Below are 22911 nucleotides of genomic sequence, written 5' to 3' on the forward strand. Positions count from 1 at the left end.
ACTGGCCATAAATGACTCCATGTAATGTTCCTATTTCTGAGGAGACCCCAAATTATTACATGGTACTAAATGAGGACACTGCATGCCATCATTAGTGTTCTTGTTCCAAATAGGTCAATATTAACTAAATGACCTGAAAAGCTGTCTGCTAGAACTAATTCAAAACATCGCAATATAATTGAATTTGAATTACGTTTTTGGCGATGGAAAGATGGTAATTGATGGCATTGACAAAGGTGGTTAGAATGCTCCTAATTTTAGTGATGAAGAAAATGGATAGCGTGTCGATATCTTGCACTGAAATATTTTCATTTTCAGTGCATAAGAAAATTAGATGCTTATTTTGCACCTCTCTAGTCTCGAGGTGGGTTTTTTTTTCATTTTCAGAGTTGGAAGTAATGTCTGTTTGCGACATCTCCTTGTTTGGATGCAATATCACTCAGTTTGGGGTTAGGTTTTGGTCTCTTGTAATATCAACCATGCTTTGGGTTAGTTTTTGGTCTCCTGTAATATTAACCATGCTTGGGGTTAGTTCATGGTGTCCTGTAATATTAACCATGCATGGGGTTAGTTTTTGGTCTCCTGTAACATCAACCACTCTTTTTAGGCATATGATAATAGTACCGTATATGGTACCCCTTTCCTTTATAACTGAACATGCATATTGTTTAATAATTAAAACAATCAAAATGGTTCTTTTTATGTTTTTATCTTTAAATTTGAACATTTCAGTCTCTCTTGATTATCGGAAGAATGTGTAATATTAGTTCATCTTACTGTAAATCGGATATTTTTATGAGACAGTTTAAGAAATAGCATCACAATATGATTCATTCTGTTTAAACTGATATATACATTGTATGTCTTGATGCATGTGGTATTTAAATAGAAAAACAAAATGCTTCTTAGATTTGTTCTTTTCGTAATAATGTTTGAGACTATCAAGAAATTAGCATGGTTTTACTTTTCCATGCGCAGAGATCTTTTTCATCCAAATCAAACAGCTCCTGTCAAATCTGGCAAAAGCAATTCTAACTGACTAAAACAAGAAAGAATAATTACGAACAAGTTCGAAAGATCAACTCCCTTCTGAAAGATAAATTTCACCGTAAATGAATTTACGTCTCTCAAAAGCAAATATTCATCGTGTTCTTTGACATAACCAACTCACAGATTCATCTGGTTAACGAACGTTTTAAATTGATTTTTTTAAAGGTCAGGTGGGCAATGTGATCACCAACAGAAACGCCAGCCGACAGGAATTTGAAAGACTTTTGGTGAGTTCGTCATTTAATATTTGTTTCGTTCAAACACAAATACATTATAGAATATTATTTCAAGCTTAACGCAACTGCATAAGACATTTCTGGAGCGTTTTAATTACCCAGTAGAGTACCAAAATACTAATTTTCTGTTTTGTCGACACTTTCTGTTGAAGTATATATTCGCAAATTTTGTTAAGAGAAGCAGTCCTTTCTTCAAAATGTCCAATATGGGCCTCTTTTCACCTTACTCCAATAATTTATTTCATACGTCTATTCGCATCCTTCATGAGGGACAAGCTGGTAATATTGGATCGAAAAAGATAAACTCTTTCTGAAAACACGGTAAAGCTAAAGTCGGGATGAACTACATCCATGTCGACATATATCTGAGGTTATAAAAATGCTTCGATGTAATTGACGTAGTTTTGTATATCATGAAAGAGTTCTTCTGAATACTTTACAAATGAAAAATTATGTCAGAACAGAAGACTAGCCATAGTTTACTTTTACCTATTCAAAAAATAAAAAGAAAGATCAACACGTAAAGGCCTTTTGTTAAATTGATTCTTCATGTATATTGGCTAAAATGTAACAAACAAACATATATACGACCTAATCAGCTCCACCTGGGCTGTGCCTCATCAATTCCATCATATGATTCAGTAAAACAAACCACAAAAAATATTAATTGATTAAATAACCAGTCTAATTTAAATAGAGTTTCCAAGTCAGTCTACACTAAGGATTGTAGAAAATAGACCGGTACCCTTTCTGAGCTTTAACGTTTACAAGAGACGAAAGACCCGTCAGTGAAAAAAGTTTACAAGATGTCATGTCCGAATGACACTTCTAAATAGATCATCAGATCACTTGCTTGAAATTTCCAAGACGAACCCTATAAGATGAAATAACCCCAAGCATATCAACATAATATATCAAAACGGTATGTAAAACGTGAATTTGTATTGTTGTATAATCTGTGAATAATAATGTGTGCTTTGTTATTCAGACATGACCGTGACTTTCAGTTAGGATTTGACTTGAATCAAATGGATAAATGACTTGGATCGTTTGTTTTATTCAACGAAAGGAAACAAGACCTTGATCAAATTGATCATAACACTCGATCTGTCGATTTGCACTTCCATCAATATGAAATGAATATTATATTCTTTTTACATGTTGGAACAAAACGCAAAAAGGGCTCTATATCCACCAGTTGTTTAATATCTGTACAGAGACATCGTTTACCTTGATAAAGTACCAAATGATGAAGAAACGGACCTGGCTTGGAAATCACAAAACTCTTTAGTCTGAGAGTGAGATTTCACTCTCATCGGGTCAAAACCAATGTTTTATAATAAAGTCGTGTATGATTAGTTGACACAAAAGCTCTAGCTAGGACGTTTTTTTATGATCGTTAGGCCTGATTAAGTAAACTGATTTTGTTTTTTTGTCGTCGACTTAATACTGTTCGTGAAAACGACTGCATGTTCCTACCTATATATGATATTTCTTGCGTTTTGTTTTCAATTTTGGTCAGACACCGAAATGTTACAAAATTTATAGATCACGAAAACAAACACGAAGCCTGTGATTATAAAACTGATGAGCTTAAGAATGAATCGAAATCTTTTTGTTAACCATTGCAAGTTAATGTATCACATAGTTTTATTGTTAACCATTGCAAGTTAATGTATAATCGTATCACATAGTTGTATTGTTAACCATTGCAAGTTAATGTATAATCGTATCACATAGTTTTATTGTTAACCATTGCAAGTTAATGTATAATCGTATCACATAGTTGTATTGTTAACCATTGCAAGTTAATGTATAATCGTATCACATAGTTTTATTGGCTTTTGGTGAAACTTAAGCTTGAGTTGCTAAAGTCCAGTTGTTAAGAGATCATCAGAGCACAATTCCTACTTGTAGCGATACGACTGAAAAATTGTTAAATATACGTTAAAAATAAAAAATCACATCACATTACTTGTAGAGCAATCGATCGTTAATAATACACATCTTATTCTGACTGAATTGCCTTCTTCAAAGCAAGTTTTGAGGTAATGCCTGCATCTAAGTGTGTATGGCATGATAATGCCATGATGTGCGGTCGCTTGGTCAAGTCTCTATCGTAAGTCTGTCTGGAAGTACGGTCGGTTTGTCAAGTCTATATCGTATGTCTGTCTGAAGTTTTGTCGGTTTGTCAAGTCTATATCTTATGTCCATCCGGAAGTTATATCGGTTTGTCAAGCCTGTATTCTTTTTCCGTCTGGAAGTTATGTCGCTTTGTCAAGTTTATATCGCATAATTTAAATATACCTACTCGTGCTCAGTCATGCTGTTAATTTTAATTTTTTCCCTGACTAATAGGGAATATTAACTTTCATGTGTTTTCGTTGTTTTCTCACACGTTTGTCGTTATAATGCCGCTGTACGAAATTGTGTGCATTCTGTGGCAAGAACAACAAATGGTTGTATTACAGATTTTGATTGTCATGATATTAGTTGACATCCGTCATCATTAAAACAATAATTATAGATTGTGACCGGAGCAAAGATGATAATTTAAGTGCACGATAAATTTGATTTACATAGTTCTCAACATAAGACATACGATGTGCTTTTGCTACATGAAAAATTAATGTTGTCGAATAAGTTACAAATACATAGATTTTGTTAAAATGTTTAATAATGGTCACACTTATAGGGCAGAATGCCGATTCCACCAAACAAAATGGAGGGAGAGAGAGATAATTACATGATTAGAGTGGAGGAGGTTGAGGCACAAACAAATCAAACAGGAATAAACTAGAACATCAAAACATCAACACCTAAATAAAAGATCATCGATCACATACAGAATGCTTACTGAAATAGATACGGAGATTTAGAATTGAAGCTTATGAAGCATTCTGCAGAATCTCCTGGTGTTGCATTTTTCTTTTGCTAGTGATGTTCCATTAATAGAATGTATCCTTTCATGGAAAGATCCTTCGTTGATACACGTCTTGGCTACTTGACAAAACACTTTCGGATATGACCATATAAACAACTGGCCATTGTTCTTACGTTTCGTGTCCCTTGACAAATGGAACAAATGAGTTTATAGATTATAGCTGGCGAGGAAGAAAACTGGTTATGTTTGGCAACACTTTCCCTAATAAAAGCAAATTGATGAAATGCAAGTTCAACTCATGCCAAAATTCATGCTGATGCTACATTTTTATTCTCATGTTCTTGATTTTGCGATGTATACAAATAGTAACATTTGTCTGATTAATCGTGGAGTTGACCATTACCGGACACTAAGAATGACATGAATATGTAAATAAGTCAAACATTTAGGAAGCGTCTATAATTGATGCTGGGCTTTTTAGCCACTTTTCATCAGTCAGAAAGATAGGTTGGTACTCTTCGACTAATTTTATTCTCCAACCAATAGAAATCCGCGTCACACCTAAACGGTTTGATTATATAAGTAATATTGATCCATAAAAAACTTTATCATACTGATTAAACCGTTTCTGGTAGGTGACCATTTGGTTTACTCGACCATTATCACAGTTCCGGACTGTTTTTCCTTCTTCAAAATATATCACTTCCAATTTGGCATTATGGTATTGCAGAGTACTTATAAAAACTGATTATCTCAATGTTTGGAGGGTTTAACAATGGACAAGTGTAAAAGTGCTCCTTTGAGTATGGACTGTTTTATACTAAACAATAACATTTTTAAATATATTTCAATTAAATATTTTACTTACTTCACATTACAGTCAATATATATCAAGATAATTTTAATTTGTCATCAAAACATGCAAAATTAAGGGGTCAAGTCTGTGGAACTATTTTGTTGGACATTTTAACATCTACAAGTCTCTGCCAGTGTACTCGTCGTAGGGATAATGTACAAACTTGTATCATGGAAAGACAGAGAGCAGATGCCCTTTTATTTAGCAATGATGAGTGCATTGTTTTCATTGGGGGCCCCGAGTGGCCGAATGGTCTAAAGCGCTCTTCGTCACGGATCACTGCCATCTCACCTCTGTCTGCGTGGGTTCGAGTCTCGGGCTCGGCCAATGTAGATATGTGAGAAAGCTTGCCAGTAGCTTCTCGTGGGTTGGTGGTTCTTTCCGGGGTTTTCCCGGGTTCTTCCTCTACCATTAATACTGGCCGCCATGTATAGCCTATCTTGTGCTGAAAAATGGCGTTAAACCCCATAACAACAACAACAACTGTTTTCGTTGTAAGTTTAAATTCATAAACTGCCGACTTATTCCAAATAAAGGTCAGAAAATGTGGTAAGAAAACTTTTTGAATATTTTTGTTTGTTTCTATTTTATTTTTTCTTCTTGTTAATGTTGTTGTTGTTTTTGTCAGTAGAATGTATCCATAAGTTTCAATATTTTGTTGATTTTGTACGTAAGAGAGGACATAAACTTCGAGTCAGTCACCTCTTCAAATGAGACAATATTGACCTCTGGGTTCATTTTACTATGGGTGACGTCACAAATACAGGCAACAGGTGAAATAAAGGTAACAAAAAAACAAAACGGCTCATGACTGCACTGCTGCTAAATGTTTTATTGGATATGCGGAAAAAACATTATGCACTGCAGGAGTGGTTTTGTCTGGAAATGTACTTCATTTTGAAAATGTATATGTACTCCAAAGTTGTATATCCCACCCCCACCCTGTGGATTATTTGTCTCCTTTCGAAGAGCACATTCATATCACTTTAATTTCTTTCAGTCTTGCTCCAATCAGCTAATTCATGCATTCAGTTCACCCAGTACACGTGGGATGCTTGTCTACAACATTATGTTTGTTTCACGGAAACATGGTTCTTGAATGTTATCCAGAAAAATTAGCACGTACACACACGCTCCGGTGGCCTAGTGGTTAGAGCGTCCGCCTCGGATGCGGGAGGTCGTGGGTTCGATCCCCGGCCGAATCATACCAAAGACGAACAGAAATGGTACAAACAGCTGCCTCGCTTGGGGCTCAGCATTAAGAGGTTAATGTTAGGACTGGTCAGCCTGGTGTCAGGATAATGTGACTTGATGGGACATCATGCTACATGTCTGAGGCATGATGCCCCTGTGCTTGACATTACTATAAACTGCCACACTGCAGACATCGTAGCGATATGACTGAAACATTGTTAAAGCTACGTTAAAAATCCAAATCACACACACACACACACACACACACACACACATGACATCCATTCATTACTTGGATCTTTTCTACTTTAAATTTGCCTTGTATTTTTAACACCTGGAAAAAATATAAAAAATTGAATAAAAACTCCATACAACACTCGTTCTGTCTTTCGTTTTTAAATATTGCGTTGCAAATCTACTCAGAAATCAAGAGACATTAGTATTGCACTAGTTCGATGGGTTGTTTTGTTTCTTTTTGTGAATTAATGGTTTTAATAGGGCACAGCGTAAGGCACTATAGAGGGAAACTGAACAAGACACATTCAAAAATATACAATAAATTCAATCGTTCTATATCAATCAATGTAAAAGGATTGTAATGTAGTTGTCCATCATTACTAAACGCTTTCTCAAGTTTTCATTTCAGAACATATATATTCATTTCATCTGAAATATATCTCGCATTCGCTTGTTATGACCCTGTGCCATGGGTCATTAGACAGTACAATATTGAATTTTAAACGTTTCTCTGTGCGCATCATGGATATAATCACTGATATCGTTCCAGTGTGAACATTTGCTTGAATACAAACGAGACCTTCAAGAATGTATATAATTTTTGCGCTGTGTGATATTTAGGGGACTTTGATCGATGCAACTCAACATGTGTTAAAAGCACCATAGTAAAATAAATCTGATTTTTTCGTTGTGGTTTCACATCGGTTCAGCGTAGCGAAACAGTTTTCATCAGTAACCAGGTTACCCATTTTTAATTTCTGATATACCAAATAGCGGGAAAGTTTAGCGGTGGATACATATCAGAAGTTTAGTGGTCTCAGAGATCGAGAAAATTAATCGCATCAAATTTCGGTATCGTATAACTTTGTTTGTATCCACAATCGCTAAAAAAAATTCAAAAATGAAAATCTCGATTTTGAACGAACTCTACAAAATTTACATCTTCGAGAAACATCCTCTGTATTGCATATAATTCTAAGCTGACTTGCTATGATAATGTAATTTGGAATTTTGAAATCTTCAGTTTTGTACCAGTCTCCTGTGGTTCTTGTTGTACCGATTTTTGATTTAACATGTTTTATTTTGTTTATCCGAAGTGTTTTTTATGCTAAGGTTGTACATGTTAAACAATCATCGATATTTTCCTTGTTAGCTTTGAACGTCTTGGCGCAGATTGCTACTCCAGAAAAATGTACGTTACATGCACACGATTGAACATATCAGTCTGTTACAGATATTTGAAACACAAACATACAGACAGACAATCAATTCCAATCAAGTGTCCTGTCAAAGGTAAGGATACAACCCTTCGTGAACAAGTACGTAAAGATGAATTCTTGTACGCTGATTGTGATAGAATACATGTAATTCATTAAAATGTCTTTGCGTAAGACTGCTGTGTAAAATAAAGTGATTTTAAAAAATTCATAAAGGAGAATAGGAAAGAATAGCGGTGAAATGAGGCTTTTCGATATAAATTATCGATCTGGGTAAAGGTCTCCTACCTATCCCCAGTGGCACACGCGATTGAACCATGTCAACGACTGTGAGCGCCTCCGCGGAAAGCTCTGCAACCATTTAGTCGATTTTACCAAATGCAGATCGATTGCCTGTTTTGGTTCTGACCTGCGGTTTTGTATTTGCGCTCGAAGTCGTCAGAAGTTTTCCATTTGCGGCAGCAAACTTTCGAACTCCGCCATGGTTTTATCTAGTGCATCTTGGAGATTGTGCTGAGACTGCTTTGTGCTACCGCTAGAATGTTCCATTAAATAATCGTAACGAGATTTATCTAATGATGCCATGATTATGATCCGTGATAAAATCCGCGAAATTTCTGCGGTCACTCATGGGTGGATTTGTAATGGCGCTTCAGCGAGAGAGCATTGCCGTCCAAAAATGTCTCATACATAGTAGATGTTCACAGCCCATGCATCCTACAATTGCGAATTTGCCCAGGTAAAAAAAAAAAAGAATTTCTTGTTGTGCTCCTTAACCAGCGCGGCTTCGATGGCCACTTGGAAAAAATAAATGACGTTTATACTGGACCATCTGCTGTGTACTGACTCTCTGCGGTTTCTCTATTTCAGCCTGGACAAACTTATAAACAAACTTACGGCAGGAAGTGGAATTTCCCACGACAACGATTGCTTTATCTGTGGATAGACATGCTGGTGCTCGAGAATGTCTTTGACGCGTGTCTTGATACCGCCATACCATGTACAAATTCGTCCCCGCACAATCCTTCTCGGCGATAGGAATGGTCTGTGATGCACTGCTGTCGAAAAGCCAGGTCGAGTTTGATTTGCTCACAGACATTGGCCAGCATTTACTTGTTGAACGTTGAATCCGTCGCGGGATTTCAATGGCAAGCCACATGCAAAAAAATCCAAGCATGGACTGATATGAACCCACCCGCCCAAACAGTACATCATGTGGATGTAAACTTACACAAACGCGTACATGAGTACGATAGAAAAAGCAACATCGGGTATTTCTTTGAATACTAGGATCAGCTTCACCATGCCCACACTAATTAATCGCTAGCCCCCGAAACGTTGTATGTCTCCCTCTCCCCACCCCACCCCCACCCCCACCCCCGTACTAATGTGCCATCCCGGCGTAAAATCACTAAATGCACCAAGCTGATTCCAACATGCGTTATCATCGCTCGTGTGACCGCGACGTTTTCTGCCGGACTACATCAGCGGGTTATGTACTCCTCGCACGTGTTGCTTCATTTTTCAGCGCAGCTATAACAGGGCGAAGATTGTATTTAGCTCTGCGATTCATCAACAATTTCTGTTGTGCTAGTACCATAATAATCGCTCCTGTTAATCGTTCTACAATGACCGCATATGATGTTTTGTCAGTATCACTGTATTTGTTCCGAGAAATTCTTTTCCTGTATCCACCTGCGAAAGCCGCAGTCGTGTTAATGGGCCAAGTGCATATATGTGTTTGACATACTTGTTGAATCCTTAAACGACAACGATTCCGCTTCCTTGTATTTCATAGCAACGTCTACGACGGTATATGTATGTGCAAGTACCCGATTGTACGGAAGAAACAATACAAAAATCAGCTTAGTAAACTCCGTTGAGGGTCAATTACATCAAATTATCAATGGGATTGTTTTCTTAGCGCGGGTAGGTAAATCTTCCGCAAACTTGTTTAAAAAGCCACGTTCGTGCGACCCCGTGGGTGACTTTTGCTGCACTCGCTAATTTTCCACCGGCTGATTCACTATTGGGGCTTTTTCTGACATATCTGACCGGACAAATCTTCGTCTATTTGACCTAAATGCTTCTTAATCAACTAAAGACGGCAAAAGAAATATAATAAAAAATAAAACTTCGGTAAGGTTCTTGTTATCCAAATCAGTGGTGGTGCAAATGCAAAAGTGCGTATGAAAATTTATATTCATCGCAGCGATTCAATTATTGTTCGTGGCTGTAGCTGCCGCGTTTGCGAAAACGGCAGCTTTAGGGGCAGTCGGAACAGCATCTGGCATGGCTTTGATTAAGGTGTTTGGCCTGGGAGTTTCCCGTGGTGGATGCAAACGCGTTTCATACGCATGGTCCACAGTAAAAGCAAAAGGTTTTCGACTATTACCTTGGCCTCAAGTGCATTCATAGGGCCAAAGTCTTCCGTTGTAGCCTCAACTTTGGTGACTACAAAAGCGTGGTTTCTCTTGCGTTCATTAACCACTCGCGATGATACGATGCACAATACGTGAATATAAAAGCTTCTCATGCGCAATTAACACTACTTTCACCAGTAAGCACAATGACTGCTTGGAACAGAGTTAGAGGAGTATTTACCAACGAAGCAGAAGAAAAGGCCAGTGATATCTCAAATGGCCAACTTGTTTTCGCTAATTTCGTGGATGATAACTTTGATAAACCTTAACCTCATATCTTAATGGTTTCCATATCTACAATAAATAACAAGCGATGTTGTTGTTGTTGTTGTTGTTGTATATTCAGCACAAGATAGGCTATAAATGGCGGCCAGTATAACTGGTGGAGGAAGAACACTGGAACAGCTCGGGAAGAACCACCGACCCACGAGAAGCTACAGGCAGGGACAAGCGATGTGGTGTGTCGCCAAAGATAGTGTTTCAGTATCTTTCACATTTACATTATCGTGGGAGGTATACGCTGGTAATGAAATTCAGTTTGAAGGATTGAAGAAAAAAATATTCATCAGGAAGATATTTTATATGATTGCATGGCAGTTGCACATATAGAGAAAAATACTTGGTTGTAAGCGCGTGTCCATAATGCAGCTGTGGAGCAATTATGGTTCACGATCACAATTTAATACGTTTAGTTACCGTTTTTGACGTTTATGTGTAAGATATGTCATTATATATACATGATGTACTTTGAACAACCGCGCGATGATTATGTTGCGGAATTTACTGCTTGGATCAGATGAGAAAGTGTTCCAACATCGATAGTGATTTTGTGCCACTTGTTTAGAAACATTTGCGTGAAAACAAAGTTAACAGACTCTCATATACACTAATATGTGCGAGGGTCGGATAGAATAGACCCCTGGGCCACTCTGATGTACCAATACGAACTCCAGGTCAGCTTGGAGTCATCGAATTAGCACACTAAAGTCGTTGACTACACCGTCGGACATGAAGATATTTTCTATGATTGCATGGCAGTTGCACATATAGAGAAAAATACTTGGTTGTAAGTGCGTGTCCATACAGCAGCTGTGGAGCAATTGTTGTTCACGATCACAATTGAAGAATTGCTGCGAGATGGATTCCCTAAGATAATCAATATGCTTGCAAAATAGAAGCGTATGTGTAAAGTTGGCCTGGGTGGTGCTGGGATTACAACGACAGCAACTGTATTAGGTATGCCAGTCGGAATTGTTGTTGGAGCTATACTGATTGCAACCGTTGTCGCTGGCAGCGCTTGCGAAAAATTGCATTACTGCTGCATTCGAGAATACGTATTTATTTGGAAATTCTCGATACAGTGAAAATCATTCTCATTACAATTACCAAATGATAGTCGGTGGCTATCGAAGATAACACGATTACCACGGCGGAGTTCGAGACCGTATTGGTGGGAAACTTCTAATGGATTCGTGCACAGATACGAGTAGATACCACGGAAGAGAACCAAAACAGGAATGTGTTTTACAAGCAGTGAAAATCAAGTAAATGGTTGGTGAGTGTAGATTCCAGCCAGATGAAGCGGGGGGGGGGGGGGGTCTCTCGCGCGAGGCGTTCATGGGCGATCGCTATAAGCACCTTTACCTGATCTGTGACGTCGCCACAAATCTAAAAATGACACAAAACACGATTCAAAGACATATTAAGTCATTGCATAATAATTACGTGTTAAATGGTTTATAATGTAGTTATTTACGACTATCTAAGGCTTTCCCAGTTATTCTTAAGAGAACGTAACTGATTACAAGAAATGATGATACAATCGTTTCGTCAGGAAAATACCTCACGTTCTTTATCTGTTCTGCACTAGCTGACGATGGCAAGGAGACTACGAAGAAAAAAACACCTTAACTTATATCCTTTCAAACACGCAGCAGTGATGTTCATGGACAAAAACAATTCACTAATGTGGCGAAACCCATCGCCTATTTTGTTGATGTCTAATATTAATACAAACCATTTCTTAATTTAAAATTATAATCAAACACACTGGCGGTTATTTTACCGTTTTACATATATACCTTCATTGCTTTTTGTAATATCAGCGGTGTGATAAATAAATGTATCTCATAAGACCATTTCTGGATCGCAGGAAATGCCAGTCTCATGTCTTCATAATTAATTCACAGACTTGACCCCTCCGTCATAAAACTCGACTCGACTCCAAATCTTATTCTACTTCATCTAGATGCAGGGAAAATTTATTTTGCCAAAAGTACAGAATTCTCTATTTTCAAACCACAATATTAGTTATTAAATCACAAAATATTTGACCTTCACACTCCTCGTTCGGTTTTATGTTTGAAATCAAATTGATAGAAATCAGAGAACCTTATCGTAACTATACATCGCTATTGTGAGGATTCTACTTTTTTTACCTTCCTCTTTTGTTTTATGTTCTCTTAAAAAATAATAACATCTTTACCTTTATCTTTCGACCAGTATTCGTGTACGTTTACTTGGTAGTGTTTTTATTCCAACAGATTTTAGCACTTGTTACACGTACATACGTTTAGATCGTAACTTTTATTCTGCAGTGTATGATCAATAATGTGCTTACATGCTGTTAAAACTTATATATATATATATATATATATATATATATATATATATATATATATATATATATATATACAACAAGTAAGATTTTCTAATCAATCAAATGGCTATCTATATTCATTGTAAGTACGTTTCTTTGGTCAATCAAAAGACTACATTTGTACATTTTATGATTTTTTATATACACGAACAGGCCTGATAAGTAGATAATGAGTACGATTTTCTGATGAATCATACAGGCAGATAGGTACATTGTAAGTAATATTTTTAGACTAATCAATGGCTAGATATATGTATTAGAAGTACAATTCTCCAGTCTGGAGTAAAATCTATTACTCAAAATGTTCAGTAGTTAAATTCCATAATGGCATTGTCCGACGTTTTTCTTCTTTTCCTTTACTGAAAAAACGAAGGTTATTTTCGTGAGTTTTCCAATCGTGTTAGATCCGTTTAAAAATAAATATGCATAGTGGAAGATGTGTTCTGTGTAGGGAGGACGACATTTTTACGGCGTATTTTAATATAAATGCAAAAATTCTCTTTAATATCATTTAAAATGCGATGGACGTTGTGCAATACATGGAAAGTCTGGTAAGGACACACAAATGTTGGAAGACAAACATGTTTAGAATGTTTTGTTTTGGTTCAATGTACATTTTCTTCATGACAATGACCGTTTGTAGAGAATACATTGAGTATTTGTTTGAAAAATGTTCACACACGTTCACTTAAAAGGAGAATGAAAATAAAGAAACAGAAAAAGGTTCCAAATGTTAAATTGGGTCAGGGTCAGAGGACATATTAGAGGTCATGGATAATAGCGACATCTGCCAAAGTTACATGTACTTTTGTTTTTGAACAATAAAACAGAAAAATAAATTTTTCTCTCTTTGTACATTGTGATTATATGATATACTGATATTTTATATCGCCTTCTGAATAAAGATGTACAGCACACAAAACGAAACACGAAAGTGATCTGTTATTTGCAGCTGAATCGAAGGGCAGACGTATATCAATGAAGTGATGAACGATGAGTCACAAGCGTAACTTAAAAAGGAACAGAATTCAGCAGCAATAAAAGTATCATACATGACACGTGCTGAACGTACACGGAGATTACAATCTTAAATGAAGAAGCAGCTTTAAAAAATCCTTGATCTTGAATTCCTATTTAACTAGACTAACCTCATTAATCAAATGCATCCATCAATAGCATGATGCTGGCCGATGGACGGTTTGGCTACTTAACAATTCACTATCAGCCAATACCATATGAACCATTGGTCATTTTTCTGACGTTCTGAGGCCGTTGACAAATTGAAAAATCATTCTATGGATTAGTGCCTACTAAGAGGAAGCAGAATTGGATACATTTCCAAGATTGTTTTCCCAGTCAAATCAAGTCCTCGCGTAGCCGGTTAATTTAAAACAGTTGCTCTTTGATGACATTTCGATGTCTCTGATTTATGGTTCCAAGTGCTGGTGGGTCACTTATTCGTAACAAAAAATTGGAATACAGAGTTAAACAGAATAAAGTACGATGTACTACTTTAACCTGTTCGAACACATCTAAACAGCACATTCGGATGTGTACTATGGTCCAGCAGTTCATGTTGGCTATGTGTATTAGGGTCGTGTAATTCATATCAAGGTCTGTGTTCTAGGGTCCTGCAGTTCATGTCACGGTCTGTGTACATGGTCCTGCATTTTATGTCAGGGTCTGAGTACTAGGGTCCTGCAGTTCATGTCAGGGTCTGTGTACTAGGGTCCTGCAGTTCATGTCAGGGTCTACGTATTAGGATCATGCAGTTCATGTTAGGGTCCCTGTACTAGGGTCATATAATTCATGTTGGGTCTGTGTACTAGGGTCATGTAATTCATGTCAAGGTCTGTGTACTAGGATCATGTAGTTCACGTTGGGTCTGTGTAATTGGGTCCTGTAGTTCATGTTGGGTCTGTGTACTAGGGTCATATAATTCATGTCAGGGTCTGTGTACTAGGGTCATGTAATTCATGTCATGGTCTGTGTACTAGGGTCATATAACTCCCGTCAGGGTCTGTGTACTAGGGTCATGTACTATTTATGTCAGGGTATATATACTAAGGTCATGTAATTTATATCAAGGCCTGTGTACTAGGATCCTGCAGTTCACGTTGGGTCTGTGGACTAGGGTCCTGTAGATTATGTTGGGTCTGTGTGCTTGAGTCATGTAATTCATGTCATGGTCTGTGTACTACGGTCATATAATTCATGTCATGGTCTGTGTGCTAGAGTCATGTAATTCATGTCAGGGTGTGTGTACTAAGGTCATGTAATTCATGTCATGGTCTGTGTGCTAGGGTCATATAATTCATGTCAGGGTCTGTGTACTAGGGTCATGTAATTCACGTCAGGGTTTGTTTAGTAGGGTCATGTAATTCATGTCAGGGTCTGTGTACTAAGATCCTGCAGTTCATGTTGTTTCATTCTACTGGGGTCAAGTAATTCATGTCAGGGTCACTGTACTAGGGTCCTGCAGTTCGTGTCGGGTCTGTATACTAGGATGCTACAGTTCATATCAGGATCTGGGTACTTGGATGCTACAGTTCATGTCGGGTCTGTATTCTAGGGTCTTGCAGTTCATATCGGGCCCGTGTACTCGAGTCATGTTATTAATGTCCCGTCTGTGTTCTAGAGGCATGTAAGTCACGTTAAGGTATGTGTTCTAGGGTCCTGCATTATAATTCATGTCATGGTCTGTGTGCTAGGGTCATGTAATTCATGTCATGGTCTGTGTGCTAGAGTCATGTAATTCATGTCATGGTTTGTGTGCTAGGGTCCTGCATTATAATTCATGTCATGGTCTGTGTGCTAGAGTCATGTAATTCATGTCATGGTCTGTGTGCTAGGGTCTGTACTGGGGTTCAACAGTCCATGTCAGGGTTTGTGTAATGGGTTCCTGCAGTTCATATCAGGGCCTGTAGTATTTTAGTCGTGTCAAGAGCAAATATAATTAGGCTCCTTTATGACTGTGCTTGTGATTTATTTATCCCTACTTTAGTGTTTTATTTTGGCAGTCACATGACCCTGATTTGCATTACAAAAGCCATACACGCACATTTATCAATGCTCTATCTGATCCCAGTTTACAAAGACAAAGCAACAGTTCCATTCGCATATTTAAGAAGTAAAACTTGTTTATTTCCCTTTGAGAAATGTGCCCTCCATTATCAATGACCGTAGTAACCATACCTTTGACCTTGACACTTATTAATCACTTGAATCTTTCTTCTTCATAAATAAGTGCGCACAATCTAACGGCAATCTGTTTAATAGCATCTATGGTTACAATCTTCTCAGAAACACTCTAGATCCCTTTTTACGATGTGTTTCAACATGCGTAATTACCATTCCTTTCTCGTCTTTGCTCATCGGAAATAATTTTGTTTCATAAGTTTCATACTTCTAATTTTCGTGTATGTGGGGTCGATGTTTATTAAAAATATGATATTACAATTTGCTGCAGATAAAATAAGCCGAATTACCTGTACAGGTTTTGTGTTTTACTCTTCTGTTCATTTCTTTACATATCACATATTTATAGCATTTATATTTCAATAATCTAATCATTATATACGATATTTAATTTGAAATCCAATTAGACATAGAATTACATCGTAGGAAGCGTGAAATAAATTGAATATTTAGTTTTCTGAAACCTGCCTTCCATTAAATAAATCTTTGCACGATTTAGACTGTTGACAACTTCTGTATAAATATGATGGGTTGCGCTCATAGCTCTGAAACTGTCGATGAAAATTAACCTAAAATAAAAACACTGACGGAAATACTGGTGGCGTTAGGCCTCAGTATTCAACGATTGGTCAAGGAGGCGTACTTTTAAGTCACGCTCCATCTTCACTATTTTCATCGATTAAAGTGACATATTGATACATATGGACTCGTTCGATTGTTTATGTTATTACCGTTAGATTTCATTATAAAAGTACGCCAGAAGTCCATACATAGTCTATCTCTTATGTTGATGAAAATTAAAGAAGGCAAAGACAATGAATGGCCGCCTCTAACATAGCCCTTTCTTTATGTTTAAATCTTTTATGCAAAATGTGGATCATGTTCAGGCGGCACTCCTAGATTGTGCAGTTCACTGAAGAAAAAAATGATGTTGTCTCTCGGATAATTTCATTTTCTTCTCTCAAAACCGGTGTATTTTCTGCCGAGTAGCATATTCACTTCATTTAACTCCAGTTCTCTTCACATCAGTTAAGTTGTTCATTCTCTTAATATAACATGACCATTGATTTACAAGGATGGAAACGAACCCAAGGAAATTTTCACTTCTAAACAAAAGGAGACCAAACAGCATTCGACCTCAAATGGGTGGCAGCATACGGTGGTGCCACTGGAATGTTTAGTGTTACCCGTGGAATGTTTAGTGTAACAGAAAACATTAAATTTCATAACCAGCACGGTTGGTTTCCTATTATAGCGAGAAACGAATGGTTTTACGCATATCAAGGAATATTTTGAAATATATATATATATATATATATATATATATATATATATATATATATATATATATATATATATATATATATACAATGACTTTAAAGACAAACTGCAGCAATGTAAGATATAAACACAGAAAACTTAAGAAATACTTAAAAAGAGAAAGTTCATAAACCAGTCCGAAGAGAAAAGATGGCATCGAAAAGCATAACAGAACATATAAGGCAGGAATAGTGTCCTTGTTCAGATCTTCTGGTACCTTAATAACTATTTTATTTTCTTGCATGTAGGTATAATTTGCTGTATGTGAAATGAGGGGCAACTTTGATCGATGTAGCTCATTAATCAGTTGAAGATATGCCAATCTCAACTCCTTGCATGATTTTACAGCCTTTTATTCATCCCTTCTTATTGAATACGCCCGTGTTTTGTGTGGAAGAAACCATATCAAATGTCAAAACTTTTCTTGCTTGAAATCCAAAATAGGACATTTGGTTTTGCATTTAGACGCTTCCTCTATGGCTCATTCTGACAATTTGGTTTGGCATCTTTAGAGTTCTTTTTATTAGCAGTTTCGTGATTGTATATCATCAAGTCTGCTGATATATTGGCGTTATTGTAAAATGAATACATGAAGTTCTGCTGCATATATTGTTCTTTACTTGGAACAATGGTTGAACGCTGGAAAAATACAAACAAATATCTTAATGTCCGGAGGATACTGGTGGAGCTCGCATCCACACACCATGGCGTAGATAGTTGGAATCCTTCCATTTTCATCTAAGTTTTAGATTAAACGGCATGTGTATTTGTGATTAAGTACAATTTATAAGTTCACATAAATACGATTTTTCAGCTTAGATTGAAATAGGCGGACATTTTGGACCAGGTTGGAAAAAAACTAAGAAAATTAATGAAGGTGAGCTAAGAAAGTATTACATTACATAAATGGATAATACGACAAACAAATGTATGAGCGCACGTAAAACACAAAGTCACGTCCGCACACTAAAACGTCATCAACTGGACTGCCTAGCTGGACAAGGATGCAACAAGCAAGGACAAGTCGATAGCGCTTTGTACACGTGACAATGTAAAAACATTTGCATGAGATTTTTACAATGCAACATAGTTATCGACGAACCATCTCGTATAATTCCTCATTCGAATATCTTACTTTATCCAATCCATGATAAACAGGCTACGAGATCATTAAATCTTGCATTCTGATTGAAACAACAAAATTCAAAGGAATGTCTGCATGTGTAAAAGGATAATATGTCTGTGCAAAAGGGCAATATGTGTATGTATAAAAAGCTAATATATGTCTATATTAAAGGGTAATATATGTCTGTGTTAAAACGTAATATATGTCGGTGTAAAAGGGTAATATATGTCGGTGTAAAAGGGTAATATATATCTGTGTAAAAGGGTAATATATGTCTGTAAAAGGTAATATATGTCGGTGCATAATGGCAATACCTATCTGTGTAAAATGGTAATGCTTGTCTGTGCAAAAGAGAATACCTCTCTGTGTAAAAGGGTAATATCTGTCGGTGGAAAAGGGTAATAGCTCTCTGTGTAAAATGGCAATATATGTCCGTGTAAAACTGTAATATCTGTATATGTAACAGGGTAATATATGTCTATGTAAAGGGTAATATCTGTCTATGCAAGGGGTTTCCCAGGGTTCTTCCTCCACCAGTAATACTGGCCACCATGTATAGCCTATCATGTGCTGAAAAATGGCGTTAAACCCTACAACAACAATAACTGTCTGAGCAAAACGGAATTATAGGTCTGTGCAAAAGTGTAATTTTAAACACACGTAATCAACGTATAAACACTTTAAACTGGATATAATTATTTTTTGCATGTTTTAATATCCTTGAAGCACGTGAATTGTACTCCAATGTCATTCGCATATTCAGCCATCAGTGTGTTCCAGATCAACCATGTACCACAGACCCGGTAATTAAATTTAGTTCAAATTAGATCTGTGACGTGCGAATACAATATCAGTGAAACTTTATTTAACGTCGGTAATCTGCAAAGATACCAAAAAATTGCTCTAGACGAGATATTTTACCGACATGTTACAAAACAATTAGGATGTATTAAAATGGTCATGTACACCGATAATCTATATTTAAAAATTAAGAAAACCAAAAAGAGACAGCACAGATCAGAAGCATAAAAATGTCAACAGAAACAACAACTCTAAAGAAATAAAAATGTATATACATATATGAAACATCCCAGAATGTGTAAATAAGAACATTTAAATAAGCTATATGCCAATTTTGTTATAAAATGCATGTACAAAGTCAATATTGGTATTTAGGATTTAGGGAAATTAAGATGCAAAAACTGACAATTAGAATAAATAAATAAATAAATAAATATGTCCGTAAAATATATAAATTAATAAAATAAACAGAAGGGAACAAGACTTAAAAAAGAAATTTGATAAACTCAGAGCTAACTGCCACTTGACACACGTTAAAACCACACAAAGCCATTTTAAATTGAGATCCTAACCATGTTCGACCAGTCTGCTGAATTAATTGAAATCAGGGATTGTTTCTAATTTCCGGGCTCTGACGGCCTCACATTTAAAAGAAATTTGACTATACATTGTCGTCTGGAAATGTTGGCGTCTGAAATATTGGTTGCATTTTCGTCAAGGATTTGAGTTATTAGCTCTTATTTTATTTAATTCGATTGTCATGTCTCTTGATGTACAAATACGTCAGGGATAAAGATTTGTTTTCCTAACAGTTAATCATATGATGTATTCAAATCACCAAGAACCAGATTTTAATGCCCGATACTGTCATATTTCCATTTTGGCAGAATTTTATTTGGTACATAAATGTCAAATAATTAGGTGATAATTAAACGTTTACGAATAAAGAATTTGTATGTCATTAATTTAGTATTAATGTGCGACAGATACTTAGTATTAATGGAGAAATACTTTGTATTAATGGACGACAAATACTTTTTATTAATGGACAAATACTTTGTATTAATGGACAAATACTTTATATTAATGGACGAAAGATACTTAGTATTAATGCACGACAAATACTTAGTATTAATGGACAAATAGTTATCATTAATGGACGACTAATACTTAGTATTAATGGACAAATACTTTGTATTAATGGAAGACAGATACTTAGTATTAAAGGACGAAAATACTTAATATTAATGGACAAATACTTTGTATTAATGGACGACTAATAATTAGTATTAATGGACGACTAATACTTAGCATTAATGGACAAATGATCAGCATTAATGCACGACAAATACTTAGTATTAATGGACGACAAATGCTTAGTATTAATGGAGAAATACTTTGTATTAATGGACGACTAATACTTAGTATTAATGGACGACAAATGCTTAGTATTAACGGATAAATAGTTAATATTAATGGACGACAAATAGTTAGTTTTGATGGACAAATACTTTGTATTAATGGACGACAAAAACTTAGTATTAATCATCTTCCCATGATTCCTTTAACCCTACCTACACCTTGGCAGATTGAAAAGCGATATTGGTGCTTTGTCCTAGCGACATCTATCAGATTTCATTAGTTGCCTCCCTTAGTCTGTAAAGCCAACTAACCAATAGCATGATGCATTGTACATTCGCCGAAAACGGGTAAAACAGATGACCCAAAAAAACGATACTTTGTAAGTTTAACATCGAAAGTATAACTATGTACCAGATGGAAACAATTACAGGTGTATTTGAGTGAAAAATGCTTGTGCAAACACAGACAGGCACTGGACAATTGCTCATTTATGAGTCCATTCAAGTTGTGTGCTCCCTTTTTCTCCGTCACATAGGAACAGTGTTCAAATTTCATCAACTTAATTTTGATTTAATGCGGTGGTTTGCAGCCGCATCCAGTGAAATTCACCGACCCGAAGCAAAGAAATGTCTACTCGTTACGCCAATGTGTAGATAGGGTCATCTGAACTTTGGCTAATGAAGATGAATATTAATGGACAAATACTTAGTATTAATGGATGACAAATACTTAGTATTAATGGACAAATACTTAGTATTAATGGATGACAAATACTTAGTATTAATGGATGACAAATACTTAGTATTAATGGACTAATACTTAGTATTAATGGACAAATACTTAGTATTAATGGATGACAAATACTTAGTATTAATGGATGACAAATACTTAGTATTAATGGATGACAAATACTTAGTATTAATGGACTAATACTTAGTATTAATGGACAAATACTTAGTATTAATGGATGACAAATACTTAGTATTAATGGATGACAAATACTTAGTATTAATGGATGACAAATACTTAGCATTAATGGATGACAAATACTTAGTATTAATGGATGACAAATACTTAGTATTAATGGATGACAAATACTTAGTATTAATGGATGACAAATACTTAGTATTAATGGATGACAAATACTTAGTATTAATGGATGACAAATACTTAGTATTAATGGACTAATACTTAGTATTAATGGACAAATACTTAGTATTAATGGATGACAAATACTTAGTATTAATGGATGACAAATACTTAGTATCAATGGATGACAAATACTTAGTATTAATGGATGACAAATACTTAGTATTAATGGACTAATACTTAGTATTAATGGACAAATACTTAGTATTAATGGATGACAAATACTTAGTATTAATGGATGACAAATACTTAGCATTAATGGATGACAAATACTTAGTATTAATGGATGACAAATACTTAGTATTAATGGATGACAAATACTTAGTATTAATGGACTAATACTTAGTATTAATGAACAAATACTTAGTATTAATGGATGACAAATACTTAGTATTAATGGATGACAAATACTTAGTATTAATGGATGACAAATACTTAGTATTAATGGATGACAAATACTTAGTATTAATGGACTAATACTTAGTATTAATGGACAAATACTTAGTATTAATGGATGACAAATACTTAGTATTAATGGATGACAAATACTTAGTATTAATGGACAAATACTTAGTAATAATGGACAAATTCTTAGCATTAATGGATGACAAATACTTAGTATTAATGGACAAATGCTTAGTATTAATGGATGACAAATACTTAGTATTAATGGATGACAAATACTTAGTATTAATGGACAAATACTTAGTAATAATGGACAAATGCTTAGCATTAATGGATGACAAATACTTAGTATTAATGGACAAATGCTTAGTATTAATGGTTGACTAATACTTAGCATTAATGGACAAATGCTTAGTATTAATGGATGACAAATACTAATATTAATGGACAACTGGTTAGTATTAATGGACAAATACTTAGTTATTAACGGACAAATGCTTAGTATTAATGGACAAATACTTAGTATTAATGGATGACAAATACTTAATAATAATGGATAAATGGTTAGTATTAATGGACAAATGCTAGTATTAATGGATGACAAATACTTAATAGTAAGGGACAAATACTTAGTACTGATTGACAAATGCTTAGTATTAATGGAGAAATACTTAGTATTACTGGATGGCAAATACGTACTAATAGTGGACGACAAATACTTTGTATTAATGGATAATAAATACTTTGTATTAATGGACAAATACTTAGCATTCATGGACAAATATTTAGTATTA

At 35.6% G+C, this 22911-nt stretch overlaps 1 protein-coding gene across 2 annotated transcripts in view; it reads left to right on the forward strand.

Annotated features, from left to right (window-relative positions):
• The window catches only part of LOC149775569 (cyclic nucleotide-gated channel alpha-2-like), an 88053-nt gene that overhangs the window by 29419 nt on the left and 35723 nt on the right, over nt 1-22911 (forward strand). For both annotated transcript variants that reach the window (XM_089943348.1, XM_089943349.1), the window contains one exon: nt 1216-1277. In XM_089943348.1, the coding sequence (XP_089799474.1) occupies nt 1216-1277 (62 nt within the window). The remainder of the gene's footprint in view (nt 1-1215; nt 1278-22911) is intronic.

Source organism: Sinohyriopsis cumingii, chromosome 19 (genome assembly GCF_028554795.1).
Source record: "Sinohyriopsis cumingii isolate HCF-2022 chromosome 19, ASM2855479v2, whole genome shotgun sequence".
NCBI lineage: Eukaryota > Metazoa > Mollusca > Bivalvia > Unionida > Unionidae > Sinohyriopsis > Sinohyriopsis cumingii.